General features: G+C 37.1%; 2 protein-coding genes across 2 annotated transcripts in view; both read left to right on the plus strand.

Moving 5' to 3' along the window:
- The window catches only part of LOC106875530 (cytochrome P450 3A21), a 43,546-nt gene extending 37,190 nt beyond the window's left edge, over positions 1 to 6,356 (plus strand). Inside the window, exons 12-14 of the mRNA XM_089342436.1 lie at positions 2,181 to 2,318; positions 3,052 to 3,214; positions 6,023 to 6,356. Coding sequence (XP_089198562.1) covers positions 2,181 to 2,318; positions 3,052 to 3,214; positions 6,023 to 6,109 — 388 coding nt within the window. The 3' untranslated portion in view covers positions 6,110 to 6,356. The remainder of the gene's footprint in view (positions 1 to 2,180; positions 2,319 to 3,051; positions 3,215 to 6,022) is intronic.
- Positions 6,357 to 10,273: 3,917 nt separating this feature from the next.
- LOC106875529 (uncharacterized) overlaps positions 10,274 to 27,500 on the plus strand; it is a 40,114-nt gene continuing 22,887 nt past the window's right edge. Inside the window, exons 1-3 of the mRNA XM_089343032.1 lie at positions 10,274 to 11,262; positions 21,511 to 21,678; positions 27,151 to 27,315. Of these exons, the coding sequence (XP_089199158.1) occupies positions 11,036 to 11,262; positions 21,511 to 21,678; positions 27,151 to 27,315 (560 nt within the window). The 5' untranslated portion in view covers positions 10,274 to 11,035. The remainder of the gene's footprint in view (positions 11,263 to 21,510; positions 21,679 to 27,150; positions 27,316 to 27,500) is intronic.

Genomic DNA, 27,500 nt, shown 5'->3' on the forward strand with positions numbered 1-27,500 from the left:
CTGGAGCAGGTCACATAAAGTTGCCCATGTGTAAAGCATGGCTCCCACAAATGGATGCCTGCCACCGGTGTGCTGAAATCCTCGGAATTTCACTCCCCACACACATTAAACTTTTCACCATCTATTTTTCAATGTACGGGAAAAATACGGAGATTAAGAATATGGATAACATTTTTTTAAATCTCAAATTCACCATGAAAATCTCCAGCTAATTCTTTTAGATAAAACTCGCACGATTTTCACTAAGAAAAAAATAAATCGGATTTTTTGCGTGGAATCAACTATCCTGGCCTGCTAATAAGCTACAAATCCCTTTTTGTGGTCCGAAAAACGGGTTGGGATGTGGTGGAAGCCTCGGAAATTTTACCAATTTATATTGTATAATTCACTGACAAATTGTTACATACCTCTTTGTTTCATTGTTGTCAAATAAATGGGTTGTCAATAAACTTTTTTCTTCGGCGTGAAATATAAACAAAACTCTTTCGCTCCCAAAGTAGTGTGTGTGAATGTGTGTGAGAGTGAGAGGGGGGGGGGGGAGAAAGATGAACGATTTAAAGTTAAATAAATGATTTTAAATAAATATATTTTAATTGTTGTGTGAGAAAGTATATATAATCTCATTATAAAATATAGTGTCTTTCAAAAAGATCTTCTATTTGAAACTATATCTCATGTTTAAGAAACAAAAGCATTTTACGCTGACACTTACTCTGTCTTCCTTACTCACGCTTAGCCTTTTTTTCATTAGACGCTTTCTGTCTCCCTCTCCCACTTTTTCTTTACTTTTCTTTTGTTAGACGCTGGTAAACAATCTCTATCTATCCCCCACGCCCCCTCTCTCACACACATACATCAACACACAATTTCTCTCTCTCCCTCACAGGCATACGCACACTTTCACTTCACCTTGTTAGCAAACTTCAAAATTGGTAAACGTTACGGTTGAAAATCGATTTTTACAGCTTTACGCGGGTGGCTTTGAAAGAAAAAGTTGACGAAAATGCAGATAGGGTTATGACGAATGTCCTCCTGAAATTGGAGCGACATGCGTGCTAATTTGTGGACGTGCATAAATTACATTCACGTACACACACACATCCTACCTTTTATACACACACACACGCACACACACACACACACACACACACACGCACGCACACACACACACACATATATATATATACATGTATACATACATATATATATGTATATATTATTTATACTATTAATTGATTGAACGCTACGCACCCATTTCCAAGTAATTTTGTATGTATATATATATATATATATATATATATATATATATATATATACGACTCACAAGGCTTGGGTTGGCCCGAGGCTATAGTTGAAGACACTTTTCCCATTGTGTCACGCAGTGGGACTGAACCCGGAACCATGTGGTTGGGAAGCTAGCCACTTACCACACAGCCACACTTGTATGTAAGTCTATCTATCTATGTATCTATCTATCTATCTATCTATCTATCTATCTATCTATCTATCTATCTGGTTCAAGTTTGTATAAATAAAAAGCACAAAAGCCAGACACAGGTGAGGGAACAACAAAGAAGGTGTTTGGGTTTCAATCGATCAGGGAAAACTAAAGAATCTTTGATGTTTCGAACCTACACTATTTTAGAGAAAGGAGCCAGTAAACAGATTGATAGAACAGAGAAAAACGGAGTGAAAAATTATTTGGGCTTATAAATATGTGTGTGTGTATATGTGTGTGTGTATATGTGTGTGTGTCGTTGACATTATTATAATTTATATCATTTTTATTAGAGTATAAAATACACGAATACAAATTGATATAAAATTTAATTTGTTATCATTAAAGAAAATTTACAAATAATAATTCCAAAGTCTGTGTTAAATTAAAGGAAAGTAATAATAAATCTGTGAAAAGGATCATAGAAGGGTATATGTACCTAAACGTAGAGATCCAACCATGGAATGTTCATCATTGAAACTGTGCAATCCATTTGCATTCTGTATGCGTGTGTGTATGTGTGTGTATGTGTACATATGTTTTGTGTGAGTATGTGTCTTTGCGTGCGTACGTATGTGCGTGCATCCATACATGCATGCATATGGTAGTGATTGACAAATGCAAAATGACCTTGGTTAATTTTTGCCCTCGTTTGCTCTATATTCCTAAACCGCTGTTTCAGGTTCGATCGTAAGTGCAATAAGGCATGTATGATAAAAGGTGTGAAGATTCCTGAAAATCTGACTGTCAGAATCGCTGTGGATGTTCTACATTACAATTCAAAATACTGGCCAGAACCGGAAAAATTCATTCCAGAAAGGTTAGCAATTTAAATTATGCTTTCATTTATAGAGTGCTGCAGATGTGTCCATGAGGTTTAGAGCTTCTATTAAAAAACACCAGTTTTCTGTTTAACCCTCTGTGTTTTACCCGTTTATATCACATCCTCATCTCACATAATATTGATCTAAAATCTTGGCACAAGGTCAGCAAGTTCGAGGAAGGGCCTAAGTCGATTGCATTAACCTGAGTTCTCAACTGGTACGTATTTTATAATTTAGCCTATCCCACCGTATTTTCTAGGGTACGATAAATACATACATAAAAGCATATACATATAAATATATAATATATATACAATAGAAATGATCACCAATTATAATCCTCAATTGAAAGTGCGATTTTCTTCATTCTTGTTGAGGTTACCAATTACTTTAGATTTCTTGAAATTCTAGGCGATATTTGGATCTGTTTTATCATACATTACGGATTACCCTGGATGTTAGTTCTATTTGGATTTAGTGGTACCTGATTGTTTTGTAACGTTAACCCAGTTCGCTTAGCCCTGAATGGTCTCCGGATATCTGCCTGGATTTATTAATCCCTTTTACATTTCGTTATATAGTACACGTGCGTATGGATGCCAGTAAAACGAAGTGGGTAAGGTTTAAAAGCTTTTGACCAAGGGGCTAGTCTGATCAGAGGAGATCCCTATCTAAACAACAACATCAACAATATATGGTTATTTACGCAAGTACATTTGTCATTTACAGATTTAGCGAAGAAGCGAAGTCTAAACAAGTGCCGTTCACCTACTTACCATTTGGTGCAGGACCAAGAATGTGTCTTGGAATGAGACTGGCCAAGCTGGAGTTCAAGATAGCAGCTGTTGAAATGATTCGAAATTTCAAAATTCTTCGAACTGAAAAAACCGAAGTAAGTTGGGGTTTTTTTTGTATGTAAACTTTGAAATATATATCAAATTTATGGGTATATATTTCAAATATGTATATATATATACTTGTACTTGCTTTTATATTGTAACGAGGTAATTTCCTCTCAAGCTGTTTAGTCTGAAACGTAGGTTCAATTTCAAGTTGAGGCTTTATCTTTCATCCTTTTATCTTTTACTTATTTCTGTCATTGGACAGTGGCCATGCTAGAGCACCACCTGGAAGGATTTTCTCGAACAAATCAACTTCAGCATTTATTTCAAAGTCGGCTTTAAGTCTATTGGTCTCCTTTGCCACTCTACTATGTTCCAGGAACGTAAACAAACCAAGACCAGTCATCAAGTGATGGTGCAGTAAACAACGGAAGTGCAAATAAGCACACATTTATGCATATTTATACATATATATAAATATTATATATAAATATATACTACGGGCTTCCACACAGTTTCCGTCTATCAAATTCATACACATATGAGTACACTTTCGTAAATGTTTATCTGAGTAGAATTCTAGGCATGTGTGAAATATCGGACGAAAGTGATACATTAAAAGCAAATCAAAATATTGTCCGAAAATGACCTCAAAATTATGCGACCCAACCTAGTTGCCGAGGTTATTTTAGTTATAAAAAAGAGTTGTTGAGTCAAAAACATAGTTTATTTGGTAGACAGATAATAAGCAGCTTTCTTTATTATAATACACATGTGACTATTTCGGAGGAACATTACTTTCATTATTCACATATCGCCACTCTCGTAATGCAACACTTTGTAATTTTAGTTCAAAGTTTGGTTCAAATTGAAAGTGTGAAACTATTTTCATTTTCTAATGAAACCTGGTCGTTGTAGAGAAGTGTATTTGAAATAACTATAGCTGGTTATTGAGATAACGTAGAAAATATGTAAATGAAAATAAAGTTTATTTGATATGTATAATTGATTTGATTGTTCTGGAAGGCTGGCAGAATCGTTAGCCAGGCAAAATGCTTGAACGGTATTTCGCCTGTCTTTACGTTTTGAGTTCAAACGCCGCCGGGGTCGACTTTGCCTTTCTTCCTTTCAGGGTTGATATATTAAGTACCAGTGAGACACTGGTGTCGATGTAATCAACTGGACCCCTCCCCCGAAATTTCAGTAGAAAGGATTTGATTGTTCCGGTCTTAACATCAGTTAGTAAGAATAGAAATAATTTGACGACACCCTTTTGTTTGTAATTGGCTATCCTGTTACAGGTTCAATCCGAGGAAGATTGAAATAATATCCATCTTATCCTTTCAACAGAATAAGATTATACTGGAGAGCATCATAAGAGGGATGAATCTGCGAAACACGTTCAAGTTTGTTATCTTAAACGTGAATGAGAATTTTCATGATTTTTAATGGGATCACCAACCATAAGGGTGGCTACTTCATCAGATGTGAGCTCATTAAAACAGCGTAACATCATAGGCTGTAGAATAAATACTGAGTAACTCAGTAAAAGGTTGAGCAGCGTTGATACTCACAGTGATGAAGAACACAAGGACTGTTAAAAAACATTGAAACTGGTTACGAGTGGAATAATACTTTCTACTTCACTAAGTTTCCGAATTTGTTATAATAACCAGAATAATACCTTATTTTCAGATATATTTGCGAGTATAGAGAGTGGTGTTAAATCAGTCAAATTTTTATGTTGGTAGTATTTGAAAGTGAACGTTGTTTGTTTGAAATCCAGGCCGCAAGTAAATTTTCAATATCGGCGCGTTTCCCTGTTGGTAGGGGGGCGTTACACACGCAAGCTAAGAGATGCGCGCGTGCATACACACACGTACATTAACGCACACCCGAAGCCTATCTCTGTCTCTGTGTGTGTCTGTCTCAGTCTTTAGATGTATGTGTGTGTGTGTGTCAGTCGTCACAAAAATGTATGTTTACTGACAGACAAATACACCGTCATACACATATACTTGTCAGTCATCGGCCTAACGTAGGTAACGAACGTGCGACACACTCATATAGAGAATGTGACGTCATCGTCATTATGGTGGCGATATAAAATGTTGTTTGCGATAGGTGACTAAAAGGAAAATGATAATGTAAAATTTTTGTAATGCGAATACGCGAATAAAATATAGTTTACTTGGCAGCCAAAAGCTTCCTGAATCTTTTGATACACATTACACCAAAATCGGGTACTCAGTTTTAGAATATATTGGGAACATACGCGCGCACATACACACATACACACATACACACACACACATACAGACTCCCTATTATAGTTATAGATGTTTATATATATATATATGCATGTAAATATATATATATATATATATATATATATATATATATATATATATATATATATATATATATATATATATATTTATGTATGACGGACTATCTCGTCAGTTCCGATGTATGAAGCTTCGACAACGTACTCTTTTTTGTCAGTCATAATGCTTATGTCGAATGTGACATTTAAGTCCTACCAACGATTTGCAAAGAAGGTCACAGATGTTGCAAGTATGAGAACTTCAGGTCAGTACAGGTGGTATATTTGCAGCTGCTTTTCTCCATTGCCTTGCACCCCGAAGCCTGTTAATGCTGGTTGTAATAAATTTTTTGAAATCATTTTAACACAACGACCTCCAATTTGTGGGTTCCAAACTATATACATCTACTTGAAAGCGAAGTGAAGAGTGGAGATTTATCTAAAACCTTTTATTAAAAAAGTTTTCTACAGCATATGTATAAAACAATAGATTGTCATATGATTTAACAACATATCGATTTCTCTATTCCAGGACCCTCTTGTATTAGGCAACAATTTCTTACTGGCAACTGTCAAAAATGGCGTCTGGGTGAAGTTTGAACGACGACTAAATAAGTAATTTGAAGTACTGCACCTTTTGTAAATTTATATACGATTTAATCTTTAATTGGAAAAGTAATCTAATAAAACAAAATTAGCGCGTCATTATAAAATTCGAAAATATAACGATAATTTTTTTAATAATGTTTCCTTTTCATCTAACAATGATTTTTTGTTGGTATATATTCTATTGAATATTAAAAGCAAATCTACTACAGTTGACATTACAAATGTGAATAAACTTCTATTTTAGTAGTAATTCTTAATGCTTTTGTTTCATGCGTTTTACTATTTTCATTTTGTCTTTCTTATATTTACTACTTCACACATTGTTATTTCTCATCCTCTCTTTCACACACACATGCGCGCGCGCGCACACAATACTTACACACACATAATCATCATCTTTCTACAAACTATGCGCTTAAGCGCACAATTTGGTACCATATCCTCATATTGTTATTACCATTCAATACCTTTTACCAAATGTGCTTCCATTAATATTCTTTCTTACAAGATAAAACCGGCTATGTGATTTATAGGGTTACAACACAGGAGCCCAATATCTATTTTTCTTTGAAATGAAATAAAATTTATCTCATATCTGATTTTCTCATTGCGCATGAGATTTCATTAAGTAGCCGTCTTCCATTGTTCATTTGCTATTCAAATTAGAAATAACAGCAGTATGGTAAAAGTAGGTGATGTGTCTATCTATCTATCTATCTATCTATCTATCTATCTATCTATCTATCTATCTATCTATCTATCTATCTATCTATCCACATACGTACGTATGTATAATATATATATATATATATATATATATATATATATATATATATATATATATGGCAGGTAGTTCATCGGTGTCTGATGACGACAGAGAAGCCTGTGTCCTCATGTGGTTCTGCAATCCAAAGCTGGGGGCACACAGGCGCCCACAGATGTCACAGCGATAGTCTCTTGACTGGATTGAGGCGGATGCTGCCGTGTGACATCTTTCTCTTGCAGCAACGAGACGCTGTCGCCGGTTCTCTTCGAAGGTAGCTGTTACCCGTGAGGTGAGAGACCTCTATGCTGATCTGTTTGCGGCAGAGGCTTTGAGTTCGCATGGTGTAATGCCGCCCCATTTGAGGTTACTTTTCAGAGTGTCTTTGCACCTCAGGACTTCTTTGTTTGCGTACAACAGCTACTTGGGTGCAGCTGCTGGGTACACGGTTGTCAGTCATTCTTATGACATGGCCAGTCCAGTGTAACTGAGCCTTCAGCAACATTGGCTCAATGCTTGTCGAACAAACTCTGTCCAATATTTCTCGATTTGTCCCACTGAATCGCCAGTGAATGCCCATGATCCTGCGTAGTGCCCTTGTGTGACAATGTTCCAGCTGTTTGATGTACCGATGGTGTGAGGCCTATGCTTGGTCTAGGTCCTCCGTTTTCTCAAAGCTGATGGTTAGTGCAAAGAGCTTTGATGTTTCTGCAAAGCGATCAACAATGGTCTACCGGGGATTTTCTTTGTGCGCCATAAGGGCAGAGCCATCTGTAAATAAGGCTTCAGTTATAAGCTTTTCCACTGTCAAGATTCGAGCAGAAAGTCGATGAAGGTCAAAACCAGAGCCGTCTGAGTGATATTTGATGTATATGTGCAGGGATAGGTCTTTCATTGTGGAAAATAGGACCTGTGTAAGAACAAATTGAATAAGACGGGGGCGAGTACACAACCTTGTTTCACGCCATTGAGAATTTTTAAAGTGTTGGGGCACTTATCATTGCAAAGAACTTGACTTGTCGTATTGTCATGGAAATGTCTTATTAATGTGATGAACTTGTATGGACAGCCCAACTTAGGTAGGATGGTCCACAAAGCTTCCCCATTGAACGTGTCGACAACTTTGGCCAGGTCTATGAACATAGAGTACAAATTCAACAGTTCAATACATTTCTCCTTGACTTGACACACAAAAAACACCATGTCTACGATGCTGTGGTCAGAGCAGAGGCCACACTGGGCTTCGGGAAAGTTGTTCCCAGAGACGTTGGTGATGAACCTGTTAAAGAGGATGCGGGCCAGAATTTTTCCAGCAGTGGAAAGCAAGGAAATGCCCTTGTAATTTCCAGTGTGATTTAGCTCCTTTGTTTTCGCGGCGTGTAATTATGGTGGCGTCTCGGAAGTCAGCAGGTATACTCTCTTCCTTTCAAAGATCTCATGGAATAAACTGAAAGCTGTGGCACCAAGTGCCTTGTACAGTTCTGAAAAGGTTCTACTTGCTCATGAAGCTTTGCCACCGTTCATTTCTTTTATGGCAGTCTTCTACACTTGGTGACAGGTCAAGGTGTTTGGGTATAGGCAGCTGAAGTATTTGCTGCAATGTTTCCTATTCGACAATGGATGGCCGGTTTAAGAGCTGGTTGAAGTGCTCCTCCCATCTTACCCTGATTTATTCTTTGTCTCTGATGAGTGTTGAGCCATAAGTGGACATCAGTGCGTCTGTTCCACTACTGGAAGGGCCGTAAATGGCCTTGATGGCATTGTACAGCATCTTGGAGCTAATGGTGTCAGCGTAGAGCTAATGAGCTTTGGGCATTCGTGGTGCTGAGGCTATGCAAATGTTAACAATTCCGCCAGCAATTTCAGGGAAGGAGATGGAGTTGTCGATCACATTAACTACAGTGCTCATCTAGTACTTATTTTATCGACCACCCAAAAAAGTCAAAGGCAAAGTCGACCTTGGCAGAACTTGAACTCCGAACACATAGACCAAATGTTGCTAAGAACCCTTCCCGGCGCGTTAATGATTCTGGAAGCTCGCTGCCCTAAGGTATGTAAAAAAATAGAAATATATAGGCGCAGGAATGGGTGTGTAGCAAGAAGTTTGCTTCCCAACCATATAGTTTCGAGTTCAGTACCACTGCGTGGCACCTTGGGCATGTGTCTTCTAGTATAGCCTCGAGCCGACCAAATCTTTGTGGACGGAAACTGAAAGAGACCCGTCGTATATATATATATATATATATATATATATATATATATATATATATATATATATATATATATATATATATATATATATATATATATATATAAATAATAATAAAGGAGTTACGACGCAAAAACGTATAAATTCAAAAGAACATATTTATCTTCTTCAATATATATTTCAGTATAAAGAATTCATTAAGATGCTTAATGTTTTTTTTGTTTTGGTGATGATTTTTTAACTTAGCTTACCAATTATTTTTGTTGGTAGTTAATTTATAATATATTGTTTTATATATTTATATATATATATATATATATATATATATATATATATATATATATATATATATATATATATATTTATATATATATATTTATATATATATATATATATATATATATATATGTGTAAATAGGTATATATTTGTGTGTGTATGTATGTGTCTATGTTTGTACCCACCACCATCGATATTGGTGTGCTTACATTCTCGTAACTTAGTGGTTCGGAAAAAGAGACCGATAGAATAAGTACTAGGTTTACAAAGAATAAGTTCTGGGGTTGATTTGTTCTAGCATGGCCGCAATCAAATGACTAAAACAAGTAAAAGAATAGAAATATAAAAGAATTTACAAATACATCTATCGTTTTATTGGCAAATCCACTTACACAGTTTTGGCTGACCAGGGGCTATAGAAGACGCTCACCCAAGCTGCCAGACAGTAGGACTCAAGCCGTAACTAGGAAGTAAGCGCCTTACCAGACAGCTACACCTGAGAACCATATTGTGTACGTATTGAGAACAAGTCTGTGTTTTATTTGTTCGAGTAGTATGTCTTTGTCTCCATATTTGTTCGATTTTTCTCTTTTTGTTTTCTTTTGTTTTCTCTTCTTTTCTCTTCACACATTTTTCGCTTCAGTTCTTTGCAGTTTGAAACACTTTAACTTCCCGCTCGTCTCATTAAGGTTGCTGAAATTTCATCGTCTCAACTATACACACACACACACGCGAGTGCGCGCACACACATACGCGCGCGTGTACACATACGCACATACGAGCGGACTTATACACACACTGATATATATATATATATATATATAAACACCACACACGCACACACACATATATACATATAGGTATACTTGTATGCATGTGTGCATGTACATCTCTCTCTCTACACACACACACACACACACACACACACACACACACACACACACACACACAAACATATATACGCACAAACATACAACATACGGAAATATATATATACAGGCGTTGCTCGCGTTTAGTTTGAAGTCTGCTCTGAACGAAGTAGCGTATGTTTAACAGCATTTCAACCGTGACCATCTCGTCGTGTATTCAAAAATGGTAGTGCTTTGGACGAGGTGTATTATGCGAAGCCTTCCCTTTTTAAGATGTATGTGTGGTTCGAGCGTCATTTAGATATAGATCAATCACAGACAACCCGCGACCCACAGGTCGCAGGAATCTCCGAACGGTACGCCAACCAAAAAGTTAGCATCACTAGTTTTTAATACTGTGACCTGTTTGATAAAGAGCCATGTCACATGCGACTGACTTTTCGAAAAATGTTACCCATGCTTACATATATATATTTTAGAACGTGCCAGCACGAAGTGCAGAGACTTCAACCGTTCACCTCGTAACACAGAGACAGGTAAAAAAAAAAATAAAAAAAGAGTCAAAACTACTGAAAAGACGCAACGAAATTTTAGAAAAATAAAGGAGGAAATACGTGGAAATTTTTACCGGTGAATGTGTTAAATTATAAGGCACCAAAAGAGAATGACAAAAGTAGATATGGGAAAAAGGAAGAAACTGCTGTCCACAATGAAACACCTGGAATAAAACCAACCCCTAAGCTCCAAATCGTCAACCAAATCCCAACACTTAAAGACTGAAATATACCACTTTACCTTATCTTCATCACGTTTGTAAAATGCCGGACGTGAAGATAGATTTTATTTCCTTTCCAACATCATCAAGTTATTCGAATGAATCTAGAAACATCGAAAGAGGGAATTGCAATACAAAACAATCTGGGTCAAAGACCGATTACTTACCAAACTGGATTCGATCCTTCAGCAACCAGACGGAGTTCATGAAAAACTGTACTTTACACGGAGTTCGTTATCTTTCATTAAGCAATACTTTTATCATTAGAAAGTAAGTTTTCAGAATTTTTTCTGTTTTTTGCATTCATCACCATCTTGTTCTTCTTTTCTCTCTCTCCTTCTCTCTCTGTTTCCCCCCTCTCTATCTTTTTCTCTCTCTCTTTCTTTCTCTTTCTCTCTCTGTCCATTTAACTCTTGTTCTCTTTCTCTCACAAACTCTCCCTATCCACCACTACTTGTCTCTATCTTCCCCGATCTCCTACATCTTTCTCTATCCCTCAGTATCTTTTCTTTGTCACTCTTCCTTCCTTCCTTCCTTCCTGCTTTTCTTTCTTTTCTTTTTTCTTTTCTTTTCTTTCTTTCTTTCTTTCTTTCTTTCTTTCTTCCAACTGATTTTCAAAATAACTAATCATACATGTTTGCATGCGAGTGTTAGTGTATGTGTGTGTGTGCGTGTGTGTGTGTGTGTAGGTTTGCGTGTTTATATACATACACACATATACATATGTTCATATACATAAATATATATATATATATATATATATATATATATATATATATATATATATATATATATATATATATATATATATATATATATACAAGCGTGCACACACAAACATATACACACACACATACACGCGCGCATATATATATATATATATATATATATATATATATATTTAGTCAAATGTATAAACCAAGTAAAAGAATAGAAACATAAAAGAATTTACAAATACATTTCTCGTTTAATTGGCACATCCACTTACACAGTTTTGGTTGACCAAGGGCTATAAAAGGCGCTCACCCAAGGTATATATTTGTAGTTATTTAGTAGTAGGATAGAGTGAAAGAGTAAGTAATAGACAGGAGACTTAGAGGAAAACAGCAAAGGAGAATTAGTGTTAGAAGTGAGTGAAGGAGTCAATGAAAGGCTATGAAGAAGAACAAGAGAAAACAAAATCAGGTAATAGAGGTGGGGGGGGGGGGATGATGCACAGATGAAAGAAACCGGGGCGTAGCTATAATGGTAATTATACCGGATATTCGCTTGAAAGGCAATGACGTGATCCTTAAAGGGTTTAAAGCTTGGATGATGTGAAGTGGACTTAAATATACAAAAGAGTTTGAAGACGATTAAGAGTCAAAGAGGAATCAATAAGACGAGCCATTTTGTTCCGTGTCTGAATAGCTTTTCGCATTGATTGTAAAGTTTTCCTGAATGTCTGTCTGTCGAGATTGTGGAAGTCGTGCACACACATACACGTCACGGTACACGGGTTTTATAAGTATTTAACACTCAAACGCCTATACAGAATTGCTTTCTCAAGGGAAAAAAAGCTTTCACTTTATCAACTTTTTTGTACTTAATGTACCCGGGGTATCATTGTTTTGCTTCTCTATTAGAAATATCCTATTGTATTGTATATTACACACACACGCACACATATATGTATGTATATATATATATATATATATATATATATATATATATATATATATATATATATATATATATATTAATAATAATAAAGGAGTTACGACGCAAAAACGTATAAATTCAAAAGAACATATTTATCTTCTTCAATATATATTTCAGTATAAAGAATTCATTAAGATGCTTAAATCAAAATTTCTTTACACATCATTCAGGAACAGATATAACATCAGAAAAAATACATTCCGTTTAAAAACACAAACCGTTCATGGCGAAAAAATTTCACAATTATATATATATATACTCTTACTCTCTATATTCTTACTCTCTTACTCTCTCACCCTTACTCTCTCACTCTCTTCTCTCTTTCCCTCTCTCTCACTCTCTTTCTCTTTCTCTCTTTCTCCCCCCATACCCCTCTTCCCTCTCTCTCACTCTCTTCTCTTTCACTCTCTTCTCTCTCACTCTCTTCTCTCTCACTCTCTTTCTCTTTCTCTCTTTCTCCCCCCATACCCCTCTTCCCTCTCTCTCACTCTCTTCTCTTTCACTCTCTTCTCTCTCACTCTCTTCTCTCTCACTCTCTTTCTCTTCCTCTCTTTCTCCCCCAATACCCCCTACCCCCACTTTCTCCCCCATACCCACTTTCCCCCTCTCTCAATCCACCTTCCCTCTCTTATACCCACCCTCTCTCCTCTCTTCCTCTCTTTCTCTCCCCTCCCATACCCATCTTCTCCCTCTCTTACATCCACCTTCCCCTTCCCCCTTCCCCTTCCCCCTTCATCGTCAACACCTCCTCATAAGCTCATCCCACCACACCCCAACACACTCCTACTCTACCTTCCCACTCCACCCCATCCAATTCCTTACAACCACCACCCACCCCCTACCCACATACCCCACCCTACCCACATACCCCACCCTACCCACAGACCCCTACCTCTACCCCACCCTCAGCCTAACTCACACTCCACCCATGCCTTCCCCACCTCCCAACACCCTCACATCACACCACACCAATACCCTCGCATCGCACCACGCACACACTACAACTGACCAACTGCTTTCTCCCTTCCCCATTTTCACACTACATACGTCAAGATCACCAGCATTCTATCTCCCACACACAGCCCCTCGTTCTTCGATCACCGTTTGTTATCTCCCCCTTTTCTTAGCTCTCCTGAAAAAAGAATTTCTAACTTCCGGTCAGCCATTGTTATGATCAGCCATTATTATGATTGACCGTTGACTGGACACTATTCAATTTTTTTTCTCCGTATTTTTCTCCTTGTCTCCGTATTCTTTCTGTTGAAGAGCGTAGCTCGAAACGTCAAAGACTTTCCGTATTCCCGAGCGTCATACTAATACATCCTTTTGTTATTTACACCACCTGTCCTCGTCTGTTGTTGTTTTTTCGTATATTCTCCCACATATAATACACGCTCACGTGGTCGCACCAGCTAATCCTGTCTCCTCTCATCACACGAACTTTTGGATTCTACCTTCTTTCCTTCTGGATCTACTCTTTCTGGACTGTTTGATTCTGAACTTTATACCCTCCGGCTGCACCTCTCCTACCCACGGATTACACTGGACCCATCTTCTGATTGGAAATCGCCTCAATATACCACGACGTCTAAAAAACTTTTGAACTTTTGAACTTTTCCACTTTTGTAAACCTCCTTTATCATCTTTTTTTACCTTTACTTTCCTTCACCTACCGTCTCTTCGTACTCTGGATGTTCCTAATCTATCTTCTCTAATCTGCACCTATTACTTCGTATTCTTCTCCCTCCCTTTCTTTTCTCCTCTCGTTTCTTCTCTCCCTGTCACCCCATTTTCTCCCTATTGTCCCATCTTCCTTTTTGCTTTGTTTTTTTCTCCCACCTCGCATATATTTTCTTCTCACAACCCCTTTTTCGTTTTTTCTCCTCATGCCTTTATTTTTTCCCCCACACCTGTTAAAAAATTTTTTTTTGCTTTTTTTTCCTTTTTTCCACGTCCAATTTTCTCATCACGCTTGTTTCTTTTCCACCACACCTTTTGTAATTCTCCTTCCCACGTCTAATTTTCTTTTCTCTCCCGTTCCATCATGCTTGACTACAAATCTTTCCAACTCACTCTCCACAACCGCCTAAAACTATACCTCCGCACACTTCCCTCTCTATACTTTCAACCTACTATACGTCTCTCCTTACTCATATTCAAGAAGACTCGTTACTCTAGTCATATTACGTTTCTCAGTCGCTGCTTACATCACCGCCTCATCCCTAAGGGTTTCCGCCTCCATTTCCACCCCACTCTCCACTCTTCTACCACCATTCTACCCATACTCCGCACCACATCCTACCGCCTTATGCGGGCCACCATTCGCTCCAATCTCTCTAAAATCCACACTATCGACCGCCTTCTTCCTCCAGCCTTTTCCATATTTTTCTCCTCTCTGTCACCCTCCCATGCTCACAATACATTGCGCTTTATCATTCAACTTAATCATCTCTTTCATGCATTTCTTACCGACACTAAGATCCGCAAACTTCACTCACTCCTCCATTCCTCTACACCCGATGCCACTACCCCAACCCCTCCACCACCCTTCTCCCTCCCTGATGTGCATTCCCCACCCACACCCAACCACCCTGTCTCTCCCACACACACTCCACCCCCTCCCTCCCAGCCCTCCACCATCCCGACCGCCCCTCCTAACCCTACTTCATCCCCTCCTACTTCTATTCCACCCACCCTCTCTTACATCTACCTTCCCCTTCCTCCTTCATCGTCAACACCCCCTCATAAGCTCATCCCACCACACCCCAACACACTCCTACTCTACCTTCCCACTCCACCCCATCCAATTCCTTACAACCACCACCCACCACCTACCCACATACCCCACCCTACCCACAGACCCCTACCTCTACCCCACCCTCAGCCTAACCCACACTCCACCCATGCCTTCCCCACCTCCCAACACCCTCACATCACACCACACCAATACCCTCGCATCACACCACGCACACACTACGACTGACCAACTGCTTTCTCCCTTCCCCATTTTCACACTACATACGTTAAGATCACCAGCATTCTATCTCCCACACACAACCCCTCGTTCTTCGATCACCGTTTGTTATCTCCCCCTATTCTTAGCTCTCCTGAAAAAAGAATTTCTAACTTCCGGTCAGCCATTATTATGATTGACCGTTGACTGGACACTATTCAATTTTTTTTCTCCGTGTTCTTCTCCTTGTCTCCGTATTCTTTCTGTTGAAGAGCGTAGCTCGAAACGTCAAAGACTTTCCGTATTCCCGAGCGTCATACTAATACATCCTTTTGTTATTTACACCACCTGTCCTCGTCTGTTGTTGTTTTTTCGTATATTCTCCCATATATATATATATATATATATATATATATATATATATATATATATATATATATATATATATATATAATATATATATATATATATATATATATATATATATATATATATATATATGTACATATATACACACATGCATATACACACACACACAAACATACATGCATACATATAAGTAAATGTATGCATATATGTGTATTACATATAACATACACACTCGTGCATATACATATATATATATATATATATATATATATATATATATATATATATATGTATATATTCTTTTATTTGTTTCAGTCATTTGACTGCGGCCATGCTGGAGCACCGCCTTTTAGTCGAACAAATCGATTCAGACGGGTGGTCATTATGGGTATACTGAGCTTCATATATTTTACCCCAGTGCCACTTTCATGGAATGTACTGCTCTCTCACTCAATAATAATAATTATTATAATCATAATGATTTTACATTTTCGCACAATGCCAGCAATCTTTTGGGGGGAGGGGTAAGTCAATTACATCGGCCCCAGTGTTTCACTGGTACTAATTTTATCGACCCAGAAAGGATGAAGGGCAAAGTCAGCCTCGGGAGAATTTGAACTCAGAATGCGAAGACGGACGAAATGCCGCTAAGCATGTTGACCGGCGTGTTAACGATTCTACCAGTTCACCGCGTTTGATATTAATGTTTTAATAATGATAATAATAACACCACCACCACCAACAACAACAACAACAACAACAATAATAATAATAATAATAATAATAATAATAATAATAATAATAATAATAATACATAACAAAAACACCAGGACATACAAATATATATAACATACAGAAAATTGCACTACTGGGCACTGCACACATCCTACGCAAAACACTTTCAATACAGTAACCATAAGAGCATCACAGCAAACCACAGCACATACCCAAGGCACACAGAGCTGCGCTCGGTAGTGAATTGAAAGCACTTTATAAAAATAAAACTACTGAACAATAATAATAATAATCATAGACAGAGTTAGAAGCTATGGCAACGCTGGAACAACGACAGAAAAAAGATGGTATAGGCACACGCCAGAAAAGTTTACAGAAAATACGAAAGCGACCATACTCTGGGATATACCAATGCACACAGATAGAGAAATTAAGGCCAATATGCCGGGTAGAGTTGTCAGAGATCATAAAGAAAAAAAGAATGCTTTCTAATCGATGTATCAATGCCAAATGATGATAACATTGCTCTAAAAGAAATGGAGAAACTTTCAAAATACAAAGACCTGGAAATAGAAATAACTCGAACGTGGAGTCTAAAAACAGAAACAAGTCCGATCCTAGTGGGTGCATCAGGTATGATAAAAAAATATTCAGACAAATACATAACAAAAAGACCAGGACATACAAGTATACAGAAAATAGCACTACTAGGCACAACACACATCCTACGTAAAACACTTTCACTACAGTAACAATAAAAGCACCACAACAAACCACAGCACATACCCAAGGCACACAGAGCAGCTGCACTCGGTAGTGAAGTGAAAGCACTTTATAAAAATAAGACTATTGAATAATAATAATAATAATAATAATAATAATAATAATAATAATAATAATAATAATAATAATAATAATAATAATAATAATAATAATAACAATAATAATATTTTTGATTTTTAAATAATTCATTGAATACTAATAATAACAATAATAACGATAATAGCAATGACTAGAACAATTTACGATAATTCTTTCGTTATTAAACTTACAAAGGCGAGAGAGAAAGTAAAACGCACAAACAATAATGAGAAAGTGGATGGATGTCGAGTTTAAAATGATGAAATAAAGCAATCAATCAGACAGAAACGTCACCTTAACAAATGGATTGTAATAAACTGTATCGTACAAGTAGTCCACCACATAATACGTAATAAACCACTTCATTTTGCGCCATTAAAACAATTCTAATAGTGTATTGATTATCATCTTATATATCCCAAATGAATTTTGAATTGAAGTGAGTTGTGAAACTAATGCATCATACAGCCGAGGTATTGAATTATCTACGTAATGACAGTTCAGGATTATATGCGAACCTTTCCATTTGTAATTGGTACCAAAAGAGTGATATACAAAAACTTCTCATTACATATAATGATAGACACAAGTACGCTCTAGAAAACAGAAATACAGTTGTACCTCGTTTTACGCGGTACAAGGTTTGCGCGGTACAAGGTTTGCGCGGTTTCACATTAATACGTTTTGGGATTCAGAGCTTTTGGTTGTATTGTTTCTTCTTACTTTCACGTACAGAAACACTAATTTCCTATTTCCTTTTTGGTTTCTTAATTTCCCTTTCGAATAAATTTATTTGCCAACATAATGTGGCAGTCCTGGTTACGGCCGAATGCTACTGTTATTTAGCCCCAGGAAACATCGTTTCCAGCTGGCTATCGATGCATTATCTGCGTCCTTATATACATCGTCTTCAGCTGGCTATCGTCGCAGATAGTGCGTCGATAACCAGCTGGAGACGATGTTTCCTGGGGCTAAGTAACAGTAACATTCGTCCTATCCAAGACAGCCACATTATGTTGGCAAATAAGCTTTACTCTAGAGTACTGAATGTTTACTGAATGTTTCTCGTTCAGAGATTTAGAAATAATAATTTTTCTAATTTTCTTTTCCTTTTACTTTTATTTCACCTCGTCAATACTAAGATTGGTGGCACTCCGTCGCTTACGACGTCGAGGGTTCCAGATGATCCGATTAACGGAACAGCCTGCTCGTGAAATTAACGTGCAAGTGGCTGAGCACTCCACAGACACGTGTACCCTTAACGTAGTTCTCGGGGATATTCAGCGTGACACAGAGTGTGACACAGAGTGTGACAAGGCTAGCCCCTTGAATTACAGGCACAACAGAAACAAGAAGTAAGAGTGAGAGAAAGTTGTGGTGAAAGAGTACAGCAGGGTTTGCCACCATCTCCTGCCAGAGCCTCGTGGAGCTTTAGGTGTTTTCGCTCAATAAACACTCACAACGCCCGGTCTGGGAATCGAAACCGCGATCCTACGACCGCGAGTCCGCTGCCCTAAACCACTGGGCCATTGCGCCTCCACCAATACTGAGAGAGGCAGAGACGATCAACCAAGTAAAGTGACGCTTATTTTTACATTTTGTTAAATATTTTCCGAGTTTCAATAATAAAGTTTCAATATCTTCGTAGACGATTTCTCTACAAAGAAAAATTTATATGTAAAATCAACTCGAAAATGGAACGGGTTCGACAGTGACTGTGAACCAGTTTAAAAGTAATCAATGTATAAGCGTTCAGCTTTTGTCGAATGATCTGTACAAAGGATTTTTTTTAAGTGATCAAATGTATATGCGTTACATTAGCTCACTCCCTCTATCACATCAGCGTTGTCTGAAAAGGTGCAGGTGTCGAAGTGTTTCACTCAAGAACACAACACACCACATGGACGAGGAATTGAAACCACGATCTCGCGATCATGAGTGCAACACCTTAACCACTAGGCCATGCGTCCTCAAGCACACACACACCGACACAAACCCGCCCGCCCCGCAAAACATCTCCCTCCTGCGCACATCATTCATCTTTCACTTGCTTCAGTCATTGGACTTATACAAGCCGGAGTACCGCCCCGAAAGGTTTAACTGAACATATCGACCCTAGTACTTAATTTTTAAGTCAAGTACTTTATTTATCGATGATTTAAGCCGAAGGGCTAGGTTACGTGAACATAAACAACCCAACATCGGAGGTCAAGCGGTGGTAGGGGACAAATACAAAGACACAAGCACATAGATATATACGTAGATATAATTATACACGTGAAGGCGCGTATCCTAGTGGTTAGGTGTGTTGCAATCGTGAGATCGTGGGTTCGACTCCCAGACTAGCTGCACGTTGTATTGTTGGGAGTAAAACCCTTCATCTCACATTCCTCCAGTTCACTCTGCTGTAAAATGGTAAGCCTGCTGCGGGAGCCAGCCAGCCAGCCAGCCGGTCAGCCAACCATACCTTTCACTCTATTCTCTCCTCATTCCAATGGCTGTAATCATCCGTCATGCTGACTGAGCAGGGGACTCCCTACAGCCAACCTCTACTGAAGAAAGCCATACCTGCCATCCTTTCTCCCTGCAATCCTGTAGAAGGCTTTCATATTTGGCACGCTTCAATTCATGAACCTCATCACATCCCTCTCTGCACGGGATTGTGAGCACAATTAAGATCATTTTCTTGGTCTTTTCACACCACAGAACCACATCTGGCCTTACGGTTGTACCGACGACCTGGGGAAAACTGCAGCCACTCCCTCAGGTACCCTTTCGTATCCTGTGTTTCTTTTTACTGTCTTCACTGGCCTCTCTCCCTCTTTCCCGAATTGTTGTTGTTGTTTTCCCCTGATGATGTTGTTCCCTGAGCCTTTCCTGCCCCCGGGTGTGAGCAAGTATTTCAGGCACCCTCTCATGGTGTCACTTATATCTTTCTTGCGAGAGTGCTATTCTGCACCCTGACAAGATAGTTGTATGCCAGTGTGCCTCCACAAAGTCTACACGGCTGATTTTCCCTCAAACCCCACCTGTGCAGGTTTGTTGGTGTCGGGAGTGTGTTACAAACGGCCCATTGCAGGAAGGAGATACGGCAAGGTTCCAGTCTCCACAGGTCAGTCCATGTGACCTACCTCTTACGGAGGTCCCATTTGATCCAGACACCTTGAGATGCTAGTTTCACAGCTCCTGATCTTCGTTCTTCCTCCTGGTACCGCACTTCTGCCTGGATGATGTGTGTGTGTGTGCACGTGTGCGTGCGTGTGTGTGTGTGTTTACGTGTGTGTGTGTTTGTGTGTGTATATGTTTGTGTGTATGTGCGTGTGTGGATGTGTATCTTGTATCTTTTAACTCTTATATGTTTCAGTTATTGGATTGCGGCCATGCTGGGGCACTGACTTGAAGAGTTTTAGTCAAACCTCGAACGTCGAGCAAATCGATCCCAGTACTCACTTTTCGTTAAGAGCTGGTACTTATTCTATCCATATTTTGTCGAAATTACGGGGATGTAAACACACCAACAACGGTTGTCAAGCTGTAGTGGGGGACAAACACAGACATAAATACACACACACGTATATATATATATATATATATATATATATATATACACGACGTGCTTCTTTCAGTTTCCGTCTATTAAACCTACCCACAAGGTTCTGGTCGGCCCGAGGCTATAACAGAAGACACTTGTTCAAGGCAGCATGCTGTGGGACTGAACCTGGAACCACGTACTCAAAAATATTCACTCGTACCTCGATAAATCAATATCTCATTGCAAGAGTAGGATCCTTTATTTCGATCAATATTCCTATTGTTCATCGCTTTTTTGATGAATTTTTGTGTTGATTTTGTTTTCATTTTTCCGTTCCATTTCTATTTCTTAATTGTTGTCGTTACAGACTTCTGTGGTTGCTGTTGGTGCTACTCTGCTTGGGCTCAATGTCTTACCAAATCATTGACCGTATAATCTACTACTACAACTATCCAGTCAGTGTGAACGTTCACGTCAACTACAACAGGACATTAATATTCCCCTCAGTAACAATATGTAACGAAAATGCTTTCCGGTAAGTTACCACACACACACACACACACACACACACACACACACACACACACACACACACACACACACACACACACACACACACATGCAAATATAATGATATCAATCCTCTGTTCACACGGGCTGGAATGCTTATAGTTTGTTGCCTGTTGCATCTACTGAATGCATCCACTTTGAGTCGAATAGCAAGGGCGCACAAAAGTACGCCCAGTATGGGAGGCCACATTAGGATCTTGCGATCCGCTGGCATACTCCTAAATTCACTAAGGCACATAGGCCTCACACCACAGCACGGACTGAATCTTCAGGTGGATGATTGGTTGACTTTCTCCTATGATTTGCTATACAACATGACTACACAACCTGAAGAGTGAGTTAAAGAATCGGCAGAGATTTGGACAATTAAAAGAAAGAAATCGCTCCGCACTGCATATATATATATGTGTGTGTACATATATGTGTATATACATGCATATATATTCTTTGTATTATATATATATATATATATATATATATATATATATATGTAGAATATACGTATATATGAGACCATCTATGTCAGCCTCGTTCTCTGTTTAATTTTTTAAAGAAGGGCTTTTTCGAGTATGCTAGATAAGAATAGTTACAAGCCGCTTGCTCGCTTTTGCTCCATTTGATTTTTCAGTTTTATTGTATTTCTGTAAGAAAGGGACACCGTACGTGGTGCCATAGAAAACGGACGTGGTTCCTCCTGATGATGTCATGAGCTAACTGGATCCTATAAAGGAGCTGTTGTGGTAGCAGACCACGAAACATGGTTGAAATTCCTCCTCACAGTGTAGCGTAACAGATTCTCAGGGAGTGTGATACAGAGAAGAAAAGCGGGGGAAAGAGAGAGGGTGAGAAAAGAAAAGAAAGAAAGAGAATGAATGTATCTCGATACTCGACTGGATGTTTGTTGGAAGATGAAAGACAAGCTTAACTTTAGTAGGGATGTGAATCGGGAACACACAGACACACGCACAGACAAACACACTGACACACACTGACACACACAGACACATACATACACACACAAACACAAACACACAGACACACACGTATAGAGTCACATGCACACACACGCGCACTCAAAGTCACAGACACAGACACTGACACTGACACATGCGCATACACAGAAATACGTTCATTCTTTTTCAGGATGTCGTCAATTAATCGATTACCCTGTAATTCTACCTATCGACTGATAATTATCTAATATGGCATTACACCCTATATATATATATATATGTGTGTGTGTATTAAATATATATATATATATATATGTGTGTGTATATATATATATATATATATATATATATATATACTTATCCATATATATATATATATATATATATATATATATATATATATATATATATATATATATATATATATATATATATATATATATACATACATATATATATATACATATACATATATATATATATATATATATATATATATATATTACATACATATAAGTGGGATGGATGACCACTAAGTGGACATTCGTTATGCTAGAAGACCACCCATGGTCCGACCACTAAGAAAAGATTGTTCTCAAGAAAATTCAGCAAACGGCAGAACGTAAGCGAGCAAGATAAATGAAAAGATGCAAACTATAAAGATTAATCACAAACCTGGTTTCAATATGCCAGACCTTTGGTTTTAAATTGATATTAATCAAATTAATATCCTATTTTTCACACTTATTATATATATATATATATATATATATATATATATATATATATATATATATATATATATATATATATATATATATATATATATATATATATATATATACACACATACATTAATGTGTACTGGTGTCTGTCTGACTGTGTGTTTGGGGTTACTCTAACGCCTCCCACACCGTCCAACCGATTTTAATGATTTTTGGAACATAGGTAGATCACATACCCTGAAGTTCAAATAAGGCCGGAATTTTTTGACAACTCGATAATGTTCAGTTGGCATTGATGTTTGTGAGCTCAATCGGGCATTTGAATGGAAATTTCCATAACAAAGGTGTTTTACCTGCAGCTTTTGCATTTTTTGTCCGATTTTGATGAAAATCGAGGAGTGAACGAGGCTCACGGCAGTGCGTTGATGTCAGTATGTGGCGTTGATAGAAAATCGATAATTGCACCTGAGAAGTGGTTTTATAATATCAATAAGCTTTATGCGTGCAAATTCTCATAGGTATTTTATCTTTGGCCGTAACTTTTATATTGTTTATCAGATTTTAATGAAATTGGAGATGTAGTTAAATTTTGTGGTGTGGAAGAGGGTAAAGGTGTTTATGTAATTCAAAAGAGCTTGAAAAGGAGACAAATGCAATCGATTTTGTAAAAATTTTTCACGTGATTACAGTTTATGTCCATTAATTAGTTAATGCCAGCATAAAGAGTTGACAAAAAATCGATAATTGCGTGTGAGCGGGGAACTTTAAGAGATCAATAGGCTTTTTGTGTGCAATTACCCATAGGATTAATATTTTATGCTGTAACTTTTACAGAATTCATCCGATTCATCCGATTTGACATTTAGGTAAAGGTTATGGTCGGAGTCATGTTGTAGAATTAAAATTAAAATGGGTATCACTTCTAGTATCTATCTATCTATCTATCTATCTATCTATACATACATACATACATACATACATACATACATACATACATACATACACATACACACATTACTTTCTGTCCCGTTGAGGTAGAATCAACGAAAACGTAAAAAGTACGCCATAATATAGTTCTATACGTTTTTTATGAATATAGATCTAGAGTACATTTGATATATGTCACCGGCATCATTGAGGTAAGGGAAAAATTATCAACGACACCGTTAATTAATACATTTGACACATTATTAATTAGAATAATGGCATAGCCTAGAAAAAGACATGGATTACATGAAAAAATGCGAGCAAGAGAAGTAATATTCTCAAGAGTATAAATTTGGAAAAGTATAGGACGAGTTATTATACTTGGGAAGTTCAAGACAACTTATTACATCTGTTAAAGTACAGAACCAGAAAATCTTTACTTAAAATATTGCAGCTAAGGACAAAATATTTTAATTGAGTTATTTTTAAAAATTTTTAATAGAAATAACAATTAATAACAATTAATAACAATTAATAACAAGTATGAGTAATAACCCGTAATAACATTTTTAGTTTTAATAAAAGCTAATATTTTCTAACTCTAAATATTTTATTTAAAATTTTATCCTTAGCTGCAATATTTTAAGTAAACATTCTCTTGTTCTGTACTTTACCAGACGTAATAAGTTGTTCTGAATTTTTCCATGTGTAATAACTTGTCCTGTGCTTTTCCAGATTTATAATATTAAGAAGATTATTTCTCTTGCTAGCATTTTTCCATGTAATGTATATATTCTTGAAATCATAATCTTAATGTTTGTGTTTTGTTTTTGCTTAAAAGCTTTCCGGCTGCGGTATTTCGTCCAGGGAAAGTCCCTTGAAGACGTCGACCGTTAAAAAAACAGATGCTCCATTCATAAAAGTTAACCCATAAGTAATTTTGTCCAGTTTAACACGAAATAATATTGCAAAGCGAGATTTCAAGCTGTCTCCATGTCCCGACTGCATTCTGCAAACTAGTCAAATGTGAGATGTAGTGTTTAGTAAGATGTGTTCAAAGTGCTGTTCCGGCCGTCAGATTCAATCTGGAATCGCAAAAGTTAGCAGGTCAGCTTATTAGATAGATAGTAATGATATACTTAAATGACAGTAGTCTTAAGATAGTCATAAATCCTAAGAAAGCCTGAAAACTTCAAGGATGCACCTCATGTACGTACGTACGCATATGGTTGGATGCGTACGTATGGTTGGATGGATGGATGGATGTGTGAGCATATATATATATATATATATATATAAAAGGGAAATAACCCTGAAACTCGAGTCCGTTCGTGCTACAGATCACGATGAGAGGGATAACTTCCCTTGGCAAAACAAAAATAGACAGGACACAGAAGTGTGTCGATAAGCCAGCTGGAGGAGATGTCCTCCTGGGGCTAAAAACAACAGTAACATCCACCCCTAGGGGTCAGCCACATTTAAGTGGCAATATACTTCACTTATATATATATATATATATATATATATATATATATATATATATATATATATATATATATATATATATATATATATATATATATATTCAAGGCTTGAATATGGTACTTATGCGAAGGCACCCGAATATCGCATCCCAAAAGGATGGGTGATTAAAATCAAACAATAAGCAACACGGATTTCAAAAGTGATTGCAGTACGCACGTTTCATGCTACTTCAATTTATTTAAGTAATGTGAGCATTACCTTAAATGCAATATGAAGAGCAATCTTCAGCTGCACGAAAATGTAGAAAAAAGACATATTATAAATGTGGCAACATATTAAATCCAAGTGGGAGAGAGCATACATAAAATCCAAATGTGAGGAAGAATATATAAGTCCATCTTGACATAGCGGGGTCTATCAGGCTAGTAATTGATTCTAGACAAAAGTTTTAACTGTCTCAGAATTCTATTGTCTGTTATCTAGTGGTGATAGCAAAGGGACAAAACAATAGAATTCTGAGACAGTTAAAACTTTTGTCTAGAATCAATTACTAGCCTGATAGACCCCGCTATGTCAAGATGGACTTATATATTCTTCCTCACATTTGAATTTTATGTATGCTCTCTCCCACTTGGATTTAATATGTTGCCACATTTATAATATGTCTTTTTTCTACATTTTCGTGCAGCTGAAGATTGCTCTTCATATTGCATTTAAGGTAATGCTCACATTACTTAAATAAATTGAAGTAGCATGAAACGTGCGTACTGCAATCACTTTTGAAATCCGTGTTGCTTATTGTTTGATATATATATATATATATATATATATATATATATATATATATATATATATATATGCGAGTAAAAATAAATACAAAAAAGGTGGGGTTTTTTGTATGATTGTGTATAGAGGAATATATTATTTTGCTTAAAAGAGTTCCAACACTGTCTGTTTTTTATGTTTTATTTATATTCCTGCAGAACTAATGTGGGGTATAGAATATGGAATATACAATATATAATATGATATACAATATACAATATAAAATAAAATAAAATAAAAATGGATGGCACCATGAAAGAAAGTATTGAATGTAGATGAAATATTGAGTGTTCAATATAAAGGATCAAATATATAAATATATAAATATAAATATATATATATAAAGGCGACTCGAGTTTCAGGGCTATTTCCCTTCGTCATGGCCGGTATGACAGACTTTAACGGACAGTCTGTTAAAATAATATATATATATACATATATATATATATATATATATATATATATATATATATATATATATATATATATATATATATATATATATATGTCCTTCTTTAATAGAGCCACCAAAGCAGTAGAACTTGGACGGTATGAATTACTCGAATATATTTACCATGACATGAGATATGTAAATTCGTCAGAACTGGAGAGATTTGGCTATAACAACATGACAATGGAGGAACTGTTCAAATCTATCGAACACCAGAAAGAAGACATGATTATTTCGTGAGTATTACGTTGGCCTTCTTGGTTCTTGTTTCATTTCTGAAGGGGTGGGGTGATGTTGCAGTGATAGCATGGTTCTGTGGTTAATAAGTTCGGTTTACAATCCCGTTGTTTCTAGTTCGATCTGGTTCGATCTTCTTTGCAAAATCTTGGACAAAGTGTCTTCAGATATAACACCTGGTTGA

This window comes from Octopus bimaculoides, chromosome 26 (genome assembly GCF_046866305.1).
Source record: "Octopus bimaculoides isolate indiv1 chromosome 26, ASM4686630v1, whole genome shotgun sequence".
NCBI lineage: Eukaryota > Metazoa > Mollusca > Cephalopoda > Octopoda > Octopodidae > Octopus > Octopus bimaculoides.